This window comes from Varroa destructor, unplaced genomic scaffold (genome assembly GCF_002443255.2).
Source record: "Varroa destructor unplaced genomic scaffold, Vdes_3.0 BEIS01000007.1, whole genome shotgun sequence".
In the NCBI taxonomy this organism is placed as follows: domain Eukaryota; kingdom Metazoa; phylum Arthropoda; class Arachnida; order Mesostigmata; family Varroidae; genus Varroa; species Varroa destructor.
The window spans coordinates 35,802,262-35,816,996 of NW_019211460.1; the positions used below are offsets into that span (position 1 = coordinate 35,802,262).

The following is a 14,735-nucleotide window of genomic DNA, read 5'->3' on the forward strand; positions in this document are numbered from 1 at the left end:
AAGGAGTGCTCTTCTTAATCCGAACAAACAACGCCAGTGAAATCGTCAAACATTTCTATGGTGATCATGTAACGTAGTTGCGTCAGACAGGTTGGGCTAAGAAGTTCTGATAAACAATCAAGGCTTGAAGTTTAACGAGTGTAACTTTCGTTTTATGACAAACATACTTTGAGTATTTTATTTTAAAATTAAAATAATAAGTGTAATGCTGAATAATTTTCCAAGTATAATACTTGATGCAGTCAAATTAGCTATTCCAACTATTCCTCAAGTTAACATATGCGATTTGTTGTTTGTTTATCTTGCGAACCATTTTCAGCATCTCTTGCTTCAGGAGCAGCTGTAAATGGGGGCGGTGTTGGGGGGCCAGGTGGGATAGACGGTCCCCTGGGTGGTCCAGGTGGCATCAGTTCAGATTATTCTGGCCCTCGGTTCTCTGCAGAACCATTATTTTGGGTCGAATTTTCCAATTCAAGCGGAGCCGAACTTACATGCGAAGCCACAGGCGATGCACCTTTAACCCTAACATGGGTCTCAGCCGATGGTAAGTTTGTATAGTGTGTTAGATACCGAACAGCACGATGACCAAACATCTCTATTGAAACAATCTTGTTTAATCGAGCGATAGGAAAGGCTGCATATTGTTTCCTAAGAACTTGAGCATTTGAAAAAGGGCTAATAAAAATGCATAGCGTCATAATTCAAGATTTTGCCAGAGAATTTTATCACTATGACAGATTTCCTACATATTCGTACTATAAGCATGGTAACGCTTAATTTACTGATTCGTAACAAACAGCAAGGAAGCAGTCCTTAAACCTCGTTTTCAGAGCTCCAATTTAAATATGATAGATAAACCGGAAATTAGAAACCAAATTTTACCGGAAATCTCTCATACTATGGATAACATTAAATTATAGGTAGTGCGACACTGTATATAAGGGGTAGCGAGGTCTGTGTGGCTATAATTATTTTGCCGTTTGTGGATCGCTTAAAGAAACCCCAGATAGGTCCAGCAAACCTCATCCGCGCTAGATCTTCTATTGGGGGTAAGTCTTTGATGCTGTATCGAGAAGGTGATTCTGAGGATCTGTTCGCACAGAAAAAAAATCTAGTAAAAAAGACTTACGATATCACATGAGGAAGGGGCACCAAAAATAGGTTCGGGGCAAAGAAGCAACTTCCACATGCTGGTGCAGACAGAGCTGACCGTAATGCTAGTTACACATAAATGCGTTGTTGCATATATGCTTCGTTTTTAACTGAGATGACAATGCTTTTTCTTCCGAGAAAAACAAGAAAACCCCACCAGGTCGCGAGTCCTTCATGCAGCAAAAATGGTCCGCTCTTATTTGTACCCACGCTCTCTTTCCTTGCCCGCTGTCTCTCGTCGTGCACAACATGCCACTCTGAATGACCGTCCCGTGAATGACTGGGTTATGCCCCAAGGGTTGGAAATGAGGTTATGCTATATTGCCATGGCTGGCTCTGAGTCAGTCGGTTGCCATACCGTCAGTTTTTGTAGTGTAACGCAGCGGCGGGAAGAGCATAACTTCGACACAATGGGGATCAGCGGCGACTGAGGCTAGCGCAAGCCGTGCGCTTCCGCGAGTACACTTACGCATAGTTGACTGTGGCTCTGCCATCCGGACTGCATGAAATCCAACGGAACGCTACGGCCGCCGTGTGTCTCAGTCGTCGGCGTCGAAGTGCGACCATCGACCCGACCACCATCATCCAGCTAAGGCTAGAGGTTAGCAGTAGTCATAAAGCTTAAAGGCGTTTAGCAAGCACGATGGGGATGGGCAGGGGACCGGTCAAACGGGAAAATCGCAGAGAAACGTCTTGCCTATATGATAGTTAGGTATCTAAAACGTATCAGCCATAAGCAGGAGGCATGTATATATATATATATATATATACACATTACAACGTATTAATTAACGTACATGAATAGATACATATATACAAACATCAACGTGTATTACGTTCGTATTCACATGTGGCGTATGACATTGGACGGCCTTCCGTAAATAGCTTGGGCAGTATTTAACGACGCTAGTAGATGCTTGCGTTTCACACCGACACATGGTCACAATCGTTGAGAAACATAGGTGATTCATATGATATTATTTTAGAATATAATATTATGGCCATTACCGTGATGTTACGTCCAAGTTGATTTTAATAGTGTTGATCGGTCGTCTGGCCAGAAGTGCGACCGTAGGCAAGAAAATTGTTCTAATTTTAGGGGGATCCGTTGTTTTTCTAAATTATGACGGACAAGGTAACAACGTCTCGGGAGAAAACATATCGTCAACGTTGTAGCCTGCTTAAATTTCACGATTTTTCGAGGGCAAGCACGAGTATGGTCCATTATATCTTGAGTTGTATGCCCAATTTGCGTATAAACGTATTTGTTAAACAGTTCGACATCGCTTGGAAGGATATAGCGTTCCAGCGTGATGTCCGGTGACGCGCAATGAATTAGAGCCACAGTTAGACGTACGGAATAAGACTTACCGTTTCATTGTAGCTAGGTTCTTGAATACAACCCCGCACTGCCGTTTAAACTATAGACAACAAACGGTCGTAAACGGGTGAATTCAACAAGCGGTAAAATTGAAAGGGTTCGAAGGAAATGGTAATGAATTTATAAGAAAATAAGAAACAGAGGAATATTTTCACAAGAAAACACTCCTATGTTATATTTATTCTTCGCTTAAGCGTATAGAGCATCCCTGGTAAAATAAGAATTTGTACGCACCTAAACAAACGACAAAATTGACATTAAGTACATTCGGATACCATTTCTGGCCCGTGTTTGAAATTTGTATCGCCAAGACGCCGGGTTGGAGAGGATTAAAACTAAACGTGAAACTTACATTTACGTTTTCCACTTTAAGTTAAATTAAAGCCTTTGATGTATTTAAAAGCTGGAAAAATGATCATGAATTACTATCAGAAGCACAATGGGTAGTTAGTAAGCTCATAGAATATCTATATAGAAATAAAGCGCAATACCATTCGCAGCACGAAGTACATCTAGCTTATGAAACATAATTTCATCATCGCTAATATCTGCCATTATCATCAAATTGTGTTTGTCGATTTTTGCCCTTTTTGTACAATTTCTGGACCAAACCTGCCTCAAGGGAAGAGATAAAAACTCATTATTTGTATACATGATTGCTAGAGTCTGTTATTATACATCGCGCAGAAATCAGGGCTGAATGTCTTTCACCATTTGAATAAAAAAGATAAAGAGTGAAAGGAACACGCAGTTACTTAGATAATGGGTGCCGATTCTTTGCACTAGAGTCACATGTACGCTCGCAGAACCTAGTCAGATTCGGGGGAACTGTACGCATTGAGATTGCGGCCCAATATCCTCTGGGGTATATTTATATGATTGTTACTGTTATCATGGTCGTTCTCTCCCATAAAGTAAAAATATTCAAAATGTTCGTGGACAATCTTAACATTTCGATAATATGATCGAGGTCATTTTGCTTTAAATCAACTTAATAATAAACTTTCAACTTTTCACGGTTTTCACAATCTTTCTATAGCATGTATATGAATACGGTAAGCTTAAGTCGTGCTGCATCTATTTTCACCCGGCTACACTTCTTCAGCCCATTGCGTCGCTTTATGTGCACATATTTGGCCAACAGGATTATCTCAACTGTGCAGCGGGCTACGTGATGTACCCAACAGTCCTTCGCTTCCGTTCTCCCAGTTTGAGCAGCTGTCCTTTCGTCCACAGTACGAAGCTACAGGCCCGTCAAGCCGGCACTGGTCGTGGCAGCCCCTGCGATTTGCTATCCTTTGCACGAAGCGACGGCTTTCTCACTAGTAGCGGTGCTACTGTGCACCGTCGTCTCGCTGGTAACATCCAGGCTCAGCTATAATCGCCAACCGCCATCGTGTTCGAACGAAGCGAGGTAAGGCGGGATGCAAACGGAGGCTGCTTGCCTGTGTGCCTTCATTATATTAGTGTGGCCTCATGCGCTCTTTTTCGTAGGCGAACAGAGAGTTGAGAGTGCCATACGCTATACTTCTGTGAACGCCGACGACGACGGTGTGCCGATGCTTCCCGATGGAACTAAGCAGCAGCAGCTAAGCATAGTAGACGGCTTAACGCTTTCCGGTCATATACATGGCCTGGTGTCCAGCAAGTTTGCCGTATTGCCGTATACTCCGTCAGTAACTCTACCGGTCGTTCTCAGTGGAACGCAAAGCCGGAACGAAAAGGACATAGCGACTGGCCCGCCGCAGTAAACGATGGTGAGGACGGAACAGCCACTAACCCATCGTGTCCTAGAGGCATCGAGGCAGACAACAGCAGCAGCAGCAGCCGCCGCCGACTGCTGCAATGAGGGGATTATCTCGACGGTCAGGCGTTCAACGAATGAGGCAACCGAAAAAGGGGTGATTGGCCCCCGTCTTTCCTGTACTATCGCTAGTCGTTGATGATGTTCTGTTTTGAGGCTTACGTAACTTCGGAGTCTCTCAGTAACATCCTTACGGTGACACTACCTTCTCCCTCCTAGAAGATCTTGCCTTGTTGGGGTAGTCCTGCTTTCTGTAGGCTCATCGTTCCGCTCCCGAGAGAGTGTTGTGGGTAGGTATCATCGCTGCGTGTACGCAAACAATGCCCCTTAAAACAAAGGTCCTTAAAACGCTAAGGACGACCCCAGAAGTTGCACGTCGACTACAGACGCTATAGCTGATCAGGACCGGTGTACAACGGCAAAGTAGAAATGGGCGCGATGTAGATATAGATAGCGGGGAAAATGAGTAGCCATGGTCTATACAGAGCTTTTAAACGTCCCGGCCAGATATTAACATGTGAAATTGGCACAAAGCGTATAAACTCATGTGCAAGTAATTGTGTGACTGATACTGTTGACATTTTTTATGGGCATCATTTCCCTGTAATTTGTTGTAACAGAGTAAGATGATCATGCCATAATCGGAGCTAAATTTTGAATTAGTACAGCCATATATGATGTGAAAATCGAGTAAAGAAACAAATACTTCAATAGATTGAGCAATGGAGTCGTTCATGTGTGCTTAGGGAGATTTAGAGAGATTATCTCTCGAGGCAACATTAGTTGAGTTTCTCTGCTATCATCTAATAAGTAAACTGCAGCCTAGATCATTTGGCGTATATATGTATATACATCCAGTTGTGTATCTAACCAGCAATAGTACTTACAAGACCTGGATTACAACCAACGCACGTGCAAAATGGAAAAAATGGTCCCCGGAGGGAAATCTATATATTGGCCCACCACTTGCTTACCGCCGTGGAAACGGCTTGTCGGCCATTGGAATCGGCCCTATTTTTACTCTTCTCACCCGAATTTACCCCTTCCTGTATACGGTCCTATCTTTTCACGCTTTTGCATAGCCCCATGTACATATCCTATCTAGGTTGGTAAGTGATTTACATTCTTCTCACTTACATGAATACCAAGGAGGTTGCTGCTGCTGCTGCTTTTAGTGTTGTATGGTACGGCGGCAGTTGGCCTTTACGGGAATGAAGGCAGCGCAGTGCCTCGCTGCATGCAGAGCTCACCTAGAACACCCTTCTTTGGGCCCCCTGAAACCCTTAGACACCCCACCTCTCATATTAACTTTTGCAATCCTGCGAAAGAGGAACCCTTGCAAGCAAGAGGCGGCAGCCTAAAGAGGACAGTGGTGCCAGAGGTCCAGCATTTGGCGCAGCGCTACATCGGATCCGCTTTATGCCTTAAGATTGCGATATGCATCTACATAAATACAAACAACTACACAAGGTTCACCTTACGCAGGCATTTTGCGTACCTATAAATCGGCATCTACCCCCATCAATATTATGCCGCAAAACATCGAGGCGCATAAACTTCACTACACTGTACCGCTCTGCCCCATGTCGTTCATACTCATTTGCCGTATTCGTTTTCTTCGATGTAAGCTGTATCTAAACGAAGATCTATACGAGGGGGTGACAAACAATAAATGATGGGGGGGTGGAGAGAACAAAAATAGACGAGAAGAGAATGCTAATATGTGTACTACGGTTACTGTTTTTAGTGTCGGTTCTTGTTGCTGTCGCTGTTGTTACCGTCACTGCGATTAGTATCGTCATTATGCCACCCACTCATGCATACACACACATGCAACAGCCATGCGGCGAAAAGACAAGATTAAGGAGCATAGACATTTTCTTGCGCACACACGTCTTCCCTTTATCCAGACCCTAAATAGGACGCGAAGGTAATTGTAAAGAGTTGTAACAACAACGGCGATGATGACGACACCAGGCCACGATCCGCCCGCAGCCGAAACAACACATTGTTGCACATTCCTGCAATGGCTATCGGCTGTACAAGACCTATATTTGCCAAATTAGGGCACTGCGCTGGCGACATGTCTCAGTTATTGCCAGCTGTTCGTAACTGTGGCGGGATTGCCTTACCGATCGTCGCCGTTAGCATTCGCTTCGGCGCACAAATGATCGTGGCAGCATCCCGTTGCGGCTGCAGGACGCCAGCAGTGATAACAACAACAGATCAGAACAATGGATTCGGTCGGTAACCGACTAACGCCAGTGGGAGGGGGGGATTCGCACATTCGACATCCAATATATTCCCGGTACTGGACGCAAGAAGAGCGCTAACTGACAAAGTTGGAACTCTGTTTGCTCCGGGAGCCTCCGTATAACTTGGTTTGATTACAACTTAACAAGCAGTTTACCGTACGGACTGTGTCAAATTGAACGTGGACATGTTGCAGAAACACATCTAGTGTAAATCAAAGCCGTGAGACCACTCTTGTTTCACTGGCAACAGCGTACGTTTTCTGCCTGCAATGAATAAATATTAACATTTAGTTAATTTCGAATTGTAAATTAGATGACCTAAGTGCGATCACAGCTATTTAGATGCTGTTGAATTACATAAATAATGTGTGATTCTTTTGCAGACCCTCGAGAGCCTGTAAGCCAAGTTGCAGGACTCCGAACCTTCACGGACGAAGGAACTCTTGTACTGCCACCTTTTCGTAGTGAAGATTACCGTCAGGACGTGCACGCGGTTATCTACCGTTGTGTCGCCACAAATGCAATCGGGTCCATCACCTCACGTGACGTGCACGTGAGCGCAGGTACGGAACACCCTTACAGCTAGATCAGTTCCCATATTGGTGCAAAGGTAGCGTGTTTGTCTCATAGTGGCGTTGGTTTAAGTTCGAAACAAAGCAGATACACGTTTCGTTTCCAGCCGTCCGGAGCAACGCTTAACGGCAGTATTGGAAGCATTGGAGTATTCTTTTTAATCAGGTTAGCCACGTTTTTACCAGTACGATTAAGGGCAGAATACAACAATTTCAAAAACCGAGAGCTACATTCCTATTGATCCGCGTAAGTATAATTGTGTTGTTACACAAATTTCAACGACATTTTTATAGCGGCTCCTCTAAAAGGCACTAATAACACGTAGTCATGGTGGCGTCAGTCAATGCGACGCACACTTTCTATTGCAGTCATATTAGTATGATTCCATTGGCGTCCTGTCATCATAATTGATACGGATTTTTTAATATTCCCATTCATTCTCCTTGTCTTGCTCTAGTGGTAGATTACACGTATGAACCCCGTGTATATGACGGGTTCGTTGTGCGTGGGAATACAGCGGTCCTAAAATGTCACGTACCTTCATACATCCGTCAATATACGAATGTAGACGCTTGGATTCGAGACGACGGATTTACAATCAACGCCTCGGGCAATAAAGGTTAGTCACTGCATAGTGAGTTTAGGTAGCTCAAGTGCTAAAAACACAGGGAGCTTTGCAATGTCGTTCCACGATGACTACTTGGTGCGTAAAAACAGGGAAAAAGAAATGCTATAAACATAATAAACGCGATCGCTAACTTTTTCAAACAGCTCATTCGGAGCGTGTTACATATGGTAAGGTTAGCTTTTCCGCATACAAGCACACCTTTACAAGACGTACATTCTACCTGAGCGGCAAAGAATACGAGGGCAGCGGGATGAAAGCGAAATATTCAAGCCACTTGACGGCAGTCAGTCGAGACCCACGGTTCAGCTCCAGCTTACTGCAGGAACGGACGCTGGCTATCACCTTGCTCCGACAAAGAAGGAGATTAGGGTGACGTCTTGGGAAGGAGGCGGAAGGAGTCCAGACGACAATGATGCCACAAGTTCGTGGTAAGCTTCTTCCTTCTTTCTCACTCGCTGCTTCTTCCCTCCAGCTAGCTGGTCAGACGAATGAGTTACGACAAACTGCTAGGTAGGACACTGTTACGCGAGGCGCGTTCCGTTTTTCCCGACCGTCGGCAGCAATAACTTCCCTCCGGCAAGGTCCGGTCACCGATCCTGCGCTATCTGTCGAACGCGCGTAATCCTTTATGGCTGGACAACACGTGATCACTCGCATGCCAATGCTACCATCAACAGTAAATACAGCGAGGCATCACCCTCTATCAGCAGCTCGACTGCGTAGACCTATCTCGATCACTATGTTCCGTGCTTATCCATTCATTCGCAGAGGTAGCCCATCCTGTTGGCGTCAGCATATCTATGACTTCAGAATAGATACTTGCCCAAAGCTCTGTCAGTAAATAAGTAATAGTCATGCTTATCTGTTTTGCGCACAGACGCACCGCCATTAAAAGCGAACAAAAGACAAATAGTGTACACGGAGATTATAGGCATAAATATATACTTCTTTTATATATATATATATATATATATATATATATATATATATATATAAGGCGTAGGGATTAAAAGCATTTTGTGAGTTAAGTCGAAAATTCTTAGATCTCACACGCGTATACTATTCAGAGATTAGTCAACGAAAAGCCAAAACGATAATTGCGTTAGACGGATTAGCTGCCTGGTTTTTTAAAGATGAAACGAGTAGCGGGTCGCATCTGCGGTTGCCTCTGGGCATTCAGCTGTCGCATAAGAATGAAGATTAGCTAGCGCAGGTGGAAACATAATAAGGAGGAGCAAAAAAAACGCAACGTAAAAGACGACAATACGGAAACACGCAGAAAGAGAAGAAGCGAGACTGTACAATAGCTAGAGATACAACTTCAGAACTAAATCGCTTTTTTTTCTCATCTTTTTACGACAAGCGTTTGCCGCTGACCCGATTCATTCTTTTAGCAAAGCTCTGCATTTCCTCAGCTGTTCCGTCTTTCCAAGTGCTGTTAGTGTTGGCCCCTGCGACTGTGCAATTTCTTCCTCTGGCCGCAGCTGCCCACCAGCAGGTCCCCATTATCTGTTCGACACTTTCTGTTTTTCGACAAAGCCTTAGTCTGGTACATGCTCTCGTCGTTCGCTGTCTGCGTTTATTCTCGCCGGCCCGTCCGCTTCCCTTTGGCTTCTGTTTCTTTTTTTACCGAGAACCTTAACCCTCGTCCCCTTCCGTTTCTGCCGCTACCCTCGAACCAGGCTGCTGACGAATGCATGCCGAGCTATCCCCTGTTTTGCGCCAGCTATCGTCCCTCTCCCCTGTGTACTGCGCTCCCCGAATTCGAAAATGTTGTCGCTGCTGCTGTTGCTGCTGGCGCTGTTACATCTAATTGGCCCGCAGGGAAGGCTAGGCAGGCAATCGGCCGGCCGGCCGGTCGGCTTCGTTCCCTTTGTCGCTCACTCGGGCGGGCGGACGGGCGGCAGAGTGGCGAAGTGGCTTTCGCGTGCACCAACGACGGCCGATGCGGCAGCAGCAGTGGGCAATAGCAGCCTGCCGCACTCTTGGCTGGCCCACGCCGGTGCACAATGGCGGTGGGGGCGCGTAGCACGAGGAGGGGTGATGCGACAAATCTGTCACCACGAGCGGCTGGAGCTGCCGGAGTTCCACGGGCTGGCAGCTGTGGGCGGGCATTGGGAGACTATTTGTACAGTCTTCTGTCGCACTATGTTCGCTGAGGGCATTACACATCGCTTGGGGAGCGAAATAGGAAAAAGGAAGGGGATATGGGCTGAGGAGGTGCAGGGAGGAACAACAGACAAGGAGAGCAATACATTGGTTGAATCGGCCAAGCTGCAGTAGCACTAGAAACGCTCTTGCACCTCCCCACTACGCGTGGCCCCAAGCGACTTCCCAAAGGGATCCACGTTCGGCGACAGCCCTGTACGGCAATGCAGGGATGGACTGCTGCTATCGCCGCTGTAATGCCGGAGTGCAGAAAGAGAACAGGGCGCAGACGGTCGGTGTGTGGAAAAGCAGGCGACGAAAAGACAGACGTCGGCCCGAAAACGTCGTTGTCCTTCGGTGAGCTGATAACCGGGGCGAGAAAGGAAGACGGCAACAGGGAGCAGACACAGCAGGAGCGATGGGAAGGAAATGGTGACGGCACTGGCTCTAGCAATGGCTGGCGCAAATGAGCACCCGCTTGTTACGAACCGACTAGACGAGGTGCCATCTTTCTACAAGATCCGCTGCTGCTGTCACAGATTCGCTTTCTGAATACCGACGGCCGAGGACCATTCGTTGGGGTACTGCCAACTCAGAATGAACATGACTACTGGGAGATTCAATTAAAGAGCTCTGCTTAAACACTGCGCAATAGAGGATCAAACCTTTCGCGATTATTGAAGTATTGTGTCACATGCGCCTGTTGATAGGCATATTAAATGTAAATATTTTTGTATGAACCTTTTCTATATACCTAAGTAGATGGCATTCGTACGGTAGTTTTATCAAGTGACACTGCTTTGCTGTCAATATGGGCCTCATAATGTCGCTCATCGCTTATAGCAATACACGCTGATTTGCATGAACGCACCAAACCTACTGAGAGATAATCACTAATATATGTTAGTTGCATTATCGTTTACTGAGACGGACAGATGCAGCTGCTGCTTCGTTTCGAGTTCTACGATCTTGATTCCTGAACTATAATGCTAGTTAGAGTGGAACACCTTAAAGTTCATCTGGGCCTCCGCTCTCTCGCTTACCGCTGAACTTACTTACAGACGTTCATACCAAATAGTAGCTATTTCATTTAAGAGACACAGCTTTGAGGATTTCCTCAAAGAAAATTCAATTTCTTCAACTGGGGTGTTGGTCTGTGAGCGTACGTACAAGCTTCTCGGTCAACCAGCCTGCCTGAGGTAATCGAAACAGGCCGCACCCCGCCAAATAGGCTACCGTATGTATACGACACTGACACAGAAGCTAAACCTTTGATAATGGGGGATAGGTTAGCCCATTCGTATGACGACCCTTTTTTTCTGAATCCGACCGATTCTCAATCAACTCAAGTATTCTTCACGAGCCAGTGAGCGAGCGAGTTGCTCTCTCTCTGCTAAAGACCTATCTCGTTTTGTTCGAACTCGATCAAGTGCCGATCAGATCTAATCACAGATCTCTCTGGAGCCAAGACAGAAAAGTCGGATGAAACGAAGGAAAAAGAAGGAGAACGAGGCAGAAAATCACCCGTTCTTATTCTTTTCTTTCTTATGATCAGATCGTAGAGCATTCGTAGAATCGAGATCACTAACTTGACATCGTCTACGTTCAGTCGTAATGTTAAGTCGCGACAGGGCCCTTTTGCTCATGCGAATGCGACAATATGCGATAGGAAGGAGAAGATGAGCTTACGCGTTATATGTATACCATATACGACTTAATCAAACGGATTCTTGTAGACTAGCACTGGTTGTCATGACAGAAGCTGCTAGCCTGCCTATTGCTGGCAGTAGAATGACCCTCGGTGCCCTTGACACAGAGCTCCCCTGGGCGCAATAAGAGAATGGATCCGGAGTCTGTCATCAGGCACGTCATCCTCCTTCTCGCCGACCTAAGGCGACGTGCTCTACGGATCTGCGCTGTACTGATGCTTCAGTGAACAAGCTAGCCCCCAAGAGTAAAATGGACACCAGATAAGCTAAAGGCAGAATGTAAAAGAAGAGAGCAAGAAGCCAATCAACATAGACGATGTCATGGAAGCTCTAAGCTAGCTGCTACTACTACCACTACCTTTACTACTGATACCCACAAACTGAACACGAGGCACCGCGAGAAGTTGAAACCAGCAGCGACAACTCAAGGCTGCTGATCTGCATAACCTATAGGCATACGCACTTGCACATAGGCAAGGTCATCAACATACTTTGCTTAGAGCCAAATGTAAAGATTCGGCAATTGAAACGGTGGTGAAAGGACCATCTCTGTTGCTTGTTTTCTATCGATTTCTGTCACGTAGAATTTTTGCACAGGTAATTGCCTACACACAATACAATTTTAACTTCCTAACAGGTACTGTCCATGTTGACAAATTTCCCATTCTAGAGGATCGTTACACAGTACTACAGAGTGGTGAACTTCTCGTGTATAAGACATCGAAAGACGACGAGAAACGCTCATATAGATGCCGAACACGCCACTTACTAACTGGCAAGATTGCCGTAAGCAGTTCACATGGGAAAGTGACAGTTACTGGTAAGTGCGTTAATTACAAGCTTCGTGCAGCGTATGCTTGCCCAGCAGAAATCTCAACGAATGTCTCCTGGTTTACTTTTTTATTAGATAGAATTTGCACACAATAATTACTGCCCCTGAATAAGTGTATCAGAATTCTGAAAGTGATTTCAGATTTCTATAGGACCTTGATAGTATTTTTCCTGACCCCATGTCTTATTCTCGTATCTCTTACACAAAACCGAAGAGCAGTAGTCTCTTCAGGCTCACAGCTCCAGAGTGCCGCTTTTTCTTCTAGGTCTTTTCATTCTATTCCGCTTACATGATTCGGTTGGAACATGCCCATACAAGCACCATTTGCTTTACAGAATCGCATGTGAGTTCTGCTCCCAAAGCGACGCTGTTCTTCCCCGAAGTAAAGGCAAAGTTGGGGGCTCACGTTGACCTACCTTGTGTAGCGCAGGGCCATCCCCCGCCGAAATACAGGCAAGCAAGATGTTGCTCAATAAATAAAATAGAGTAAATTATATAATAATAAACCATCCTTATTCATGTTACTATATCATACTATATATGCAATGAAATAAGCAAAAATATTTTAATTCGTCATACTCGTTACTGGTTCGCTTGTTTTGACCTGTTACAGTTGGTATCTGGAAGATGAAGATGGAAATCGTCGCAAGTTGACAGACAGCGATCGGCTTCAGACGTCTAACGGAGTCGTTACTATCCGAGCTCTCCGAACGACAGACGAAGGACGTTATGTTTGTATTGCCCGTAACAGCGCCGGAGAGGAGCGTACTGAGTCGGTTCTCACGGTTATTGTACCTCTTCAGGCCCGTCTTATCCCACAGGAACAGCGCGTCGAAATTGGCCACGAAGCCGTCTTTAACTGCAGCATACAAGGTGGGCGCTAGCGAATTTGTATTATTATCTGGCGCACACGCGGCCAGCTTGCACCATAACTTCAATGCATTCTATCATATAGTCGTTTAAACGAATGCTGAATTTACTCTTGCTCCTGCTTCTGTTAGGTACATATATAAGTATGCATCCTTCTATTTTCCATATAATACAATGCTGTAAACATGAAAAGCCTCGAGATTAGGACACATGAAACCTAGAGACCTAAAGAATATGGTGTTCATAAAACGCGTCACTATCATACAGTAACATGTACATAATATATCGAAGAAAATACATTCACCTTGTTGTGTTGCTGTTATCGTGACTACAAAAATGCCCTTTGAGATAGATACACAATAACTCAACGTGTGCAGTGTAAAGGCACCATCTGGTGTCTTTGTTTTAAAAAAAGCGACTGGATTTCAGGCGTTAAGCACAAAACGCTTTTAAAGTAAATTTTTTTTGCCGTCATTAACATTAGGTGTTCATTTATCCATAATAAACTCTCTTCGGTGTAAAAACCAAGATGAGCTGACTTGAATGCCATAAGAGGTACCACTACTGAAAGCTGTTTGTTCAGCATAGAAACAGTCAGACACAAGTTGCTTTTGAAAATTTCTCATTATGGCGTGGCAAGTCTCAATATGATAATCTTTTTTGTCCATCCACCGGTAACGGTTACTGCTGATATAAGAATTCGATTTAGCTGCTACGTGACAGAGGCGCGGATAACGGCAAGTGCCGTTTCCCTTCTTCCCTTTTTGAGACTTGTTCATCCACAGCCTCCCGCTTACTTCTCATGTGGCGTTCCGGTCCGAAAACCGACTCCAGCCTTTCGTCCTCCCAACCAAAGCTAAATTTGGCCTGCTTCCCTTCTCACCTCACACTGGCTCTCCCTTCAGTTCGATCGAACCAAACAGCAGCAGCTGCTTTGCCCTTATCCTACTATAGCCATAGCCGTCTTCGATTGGCTCGACTCTGCTATTGCTGCTGCTGTTATTGCGTCTGTGACCTGCGACATTAAGGTAGCTGCGCGACCGCCACGTCCTGGACACGTCGCCGGCTGCTCAGTTGTCATACTGAAAATCAGTCTGACAGAGGCCAGTGTGTGCTCTTTCGTTCATGTTTGTGCCTGCCTGCCTGTCTCTATGGGTAGGTGCGGTGCTAGCCTCCATCGAGGCCCTTCTTGCCACATCGATCTCACCGCAGCATTCTCTGGACAACGCTTCTTTGGACGGCTTCGCTTCTCCCTGACACTGGTGCGTGTACTGTAGATTCTCTCTCTGTTCAGGCCTGGCTGCCTTCCTCCCGTCTCTCCTTTCTTTTTCTTTATCCAGCGCCTTTTTCTTCGTTCCATGTTCGCGGGTACCAGCCGGTCAT

At 45.5% G+C, this 14,735-nt stretch overlaps 1 protein-coding gene across 4 annotated transcripts in view; it reads left to right on the forward strand.

Annotated features, from left to right (window-relative positions):
* The window catches only part of LOC111253697 (cell adhesion molecule Dscam1-like), an 87,221-nt gene that overhangs the window by 29,918 nt on the left and 42,568 nt on the right, over window positions 1-14,735 (forward strand). For 3 of the 4 annotated variants that reach the window (XM_022813478.2, XM_022813480.2, XM_022813479.2), the window contains exons 2-7: window positions 320-544; window positions 6,976-7,155; window positions 7,623-7,784; window positions 12,321-12,470; window positions 12,818-12,935; window positions 13,096-13,355. In XM_022813478.2, the coding sequence (XP_022669213.1) occupies window positions 320-544; window positions 6,976-7,155; window positions 7,623-7,784; window positions 12,321-12,470; window positions 12,818-12,935; window positions 13,096-13,355 (1,095 nt within the window). Of the gene's footprint in view, window positions 1-319; window positions 545-6,975; window positions 7,156-7,622; window positions 7,785-8,079; window positions 8,222-12,320; window positions 12,471-12,817; window positions 12,936-13,095; window positions 13,356-14,735 lie in introns of those variants that run through there. The other variant, XM_086974462.1, reaches the window with a different exon arrangement.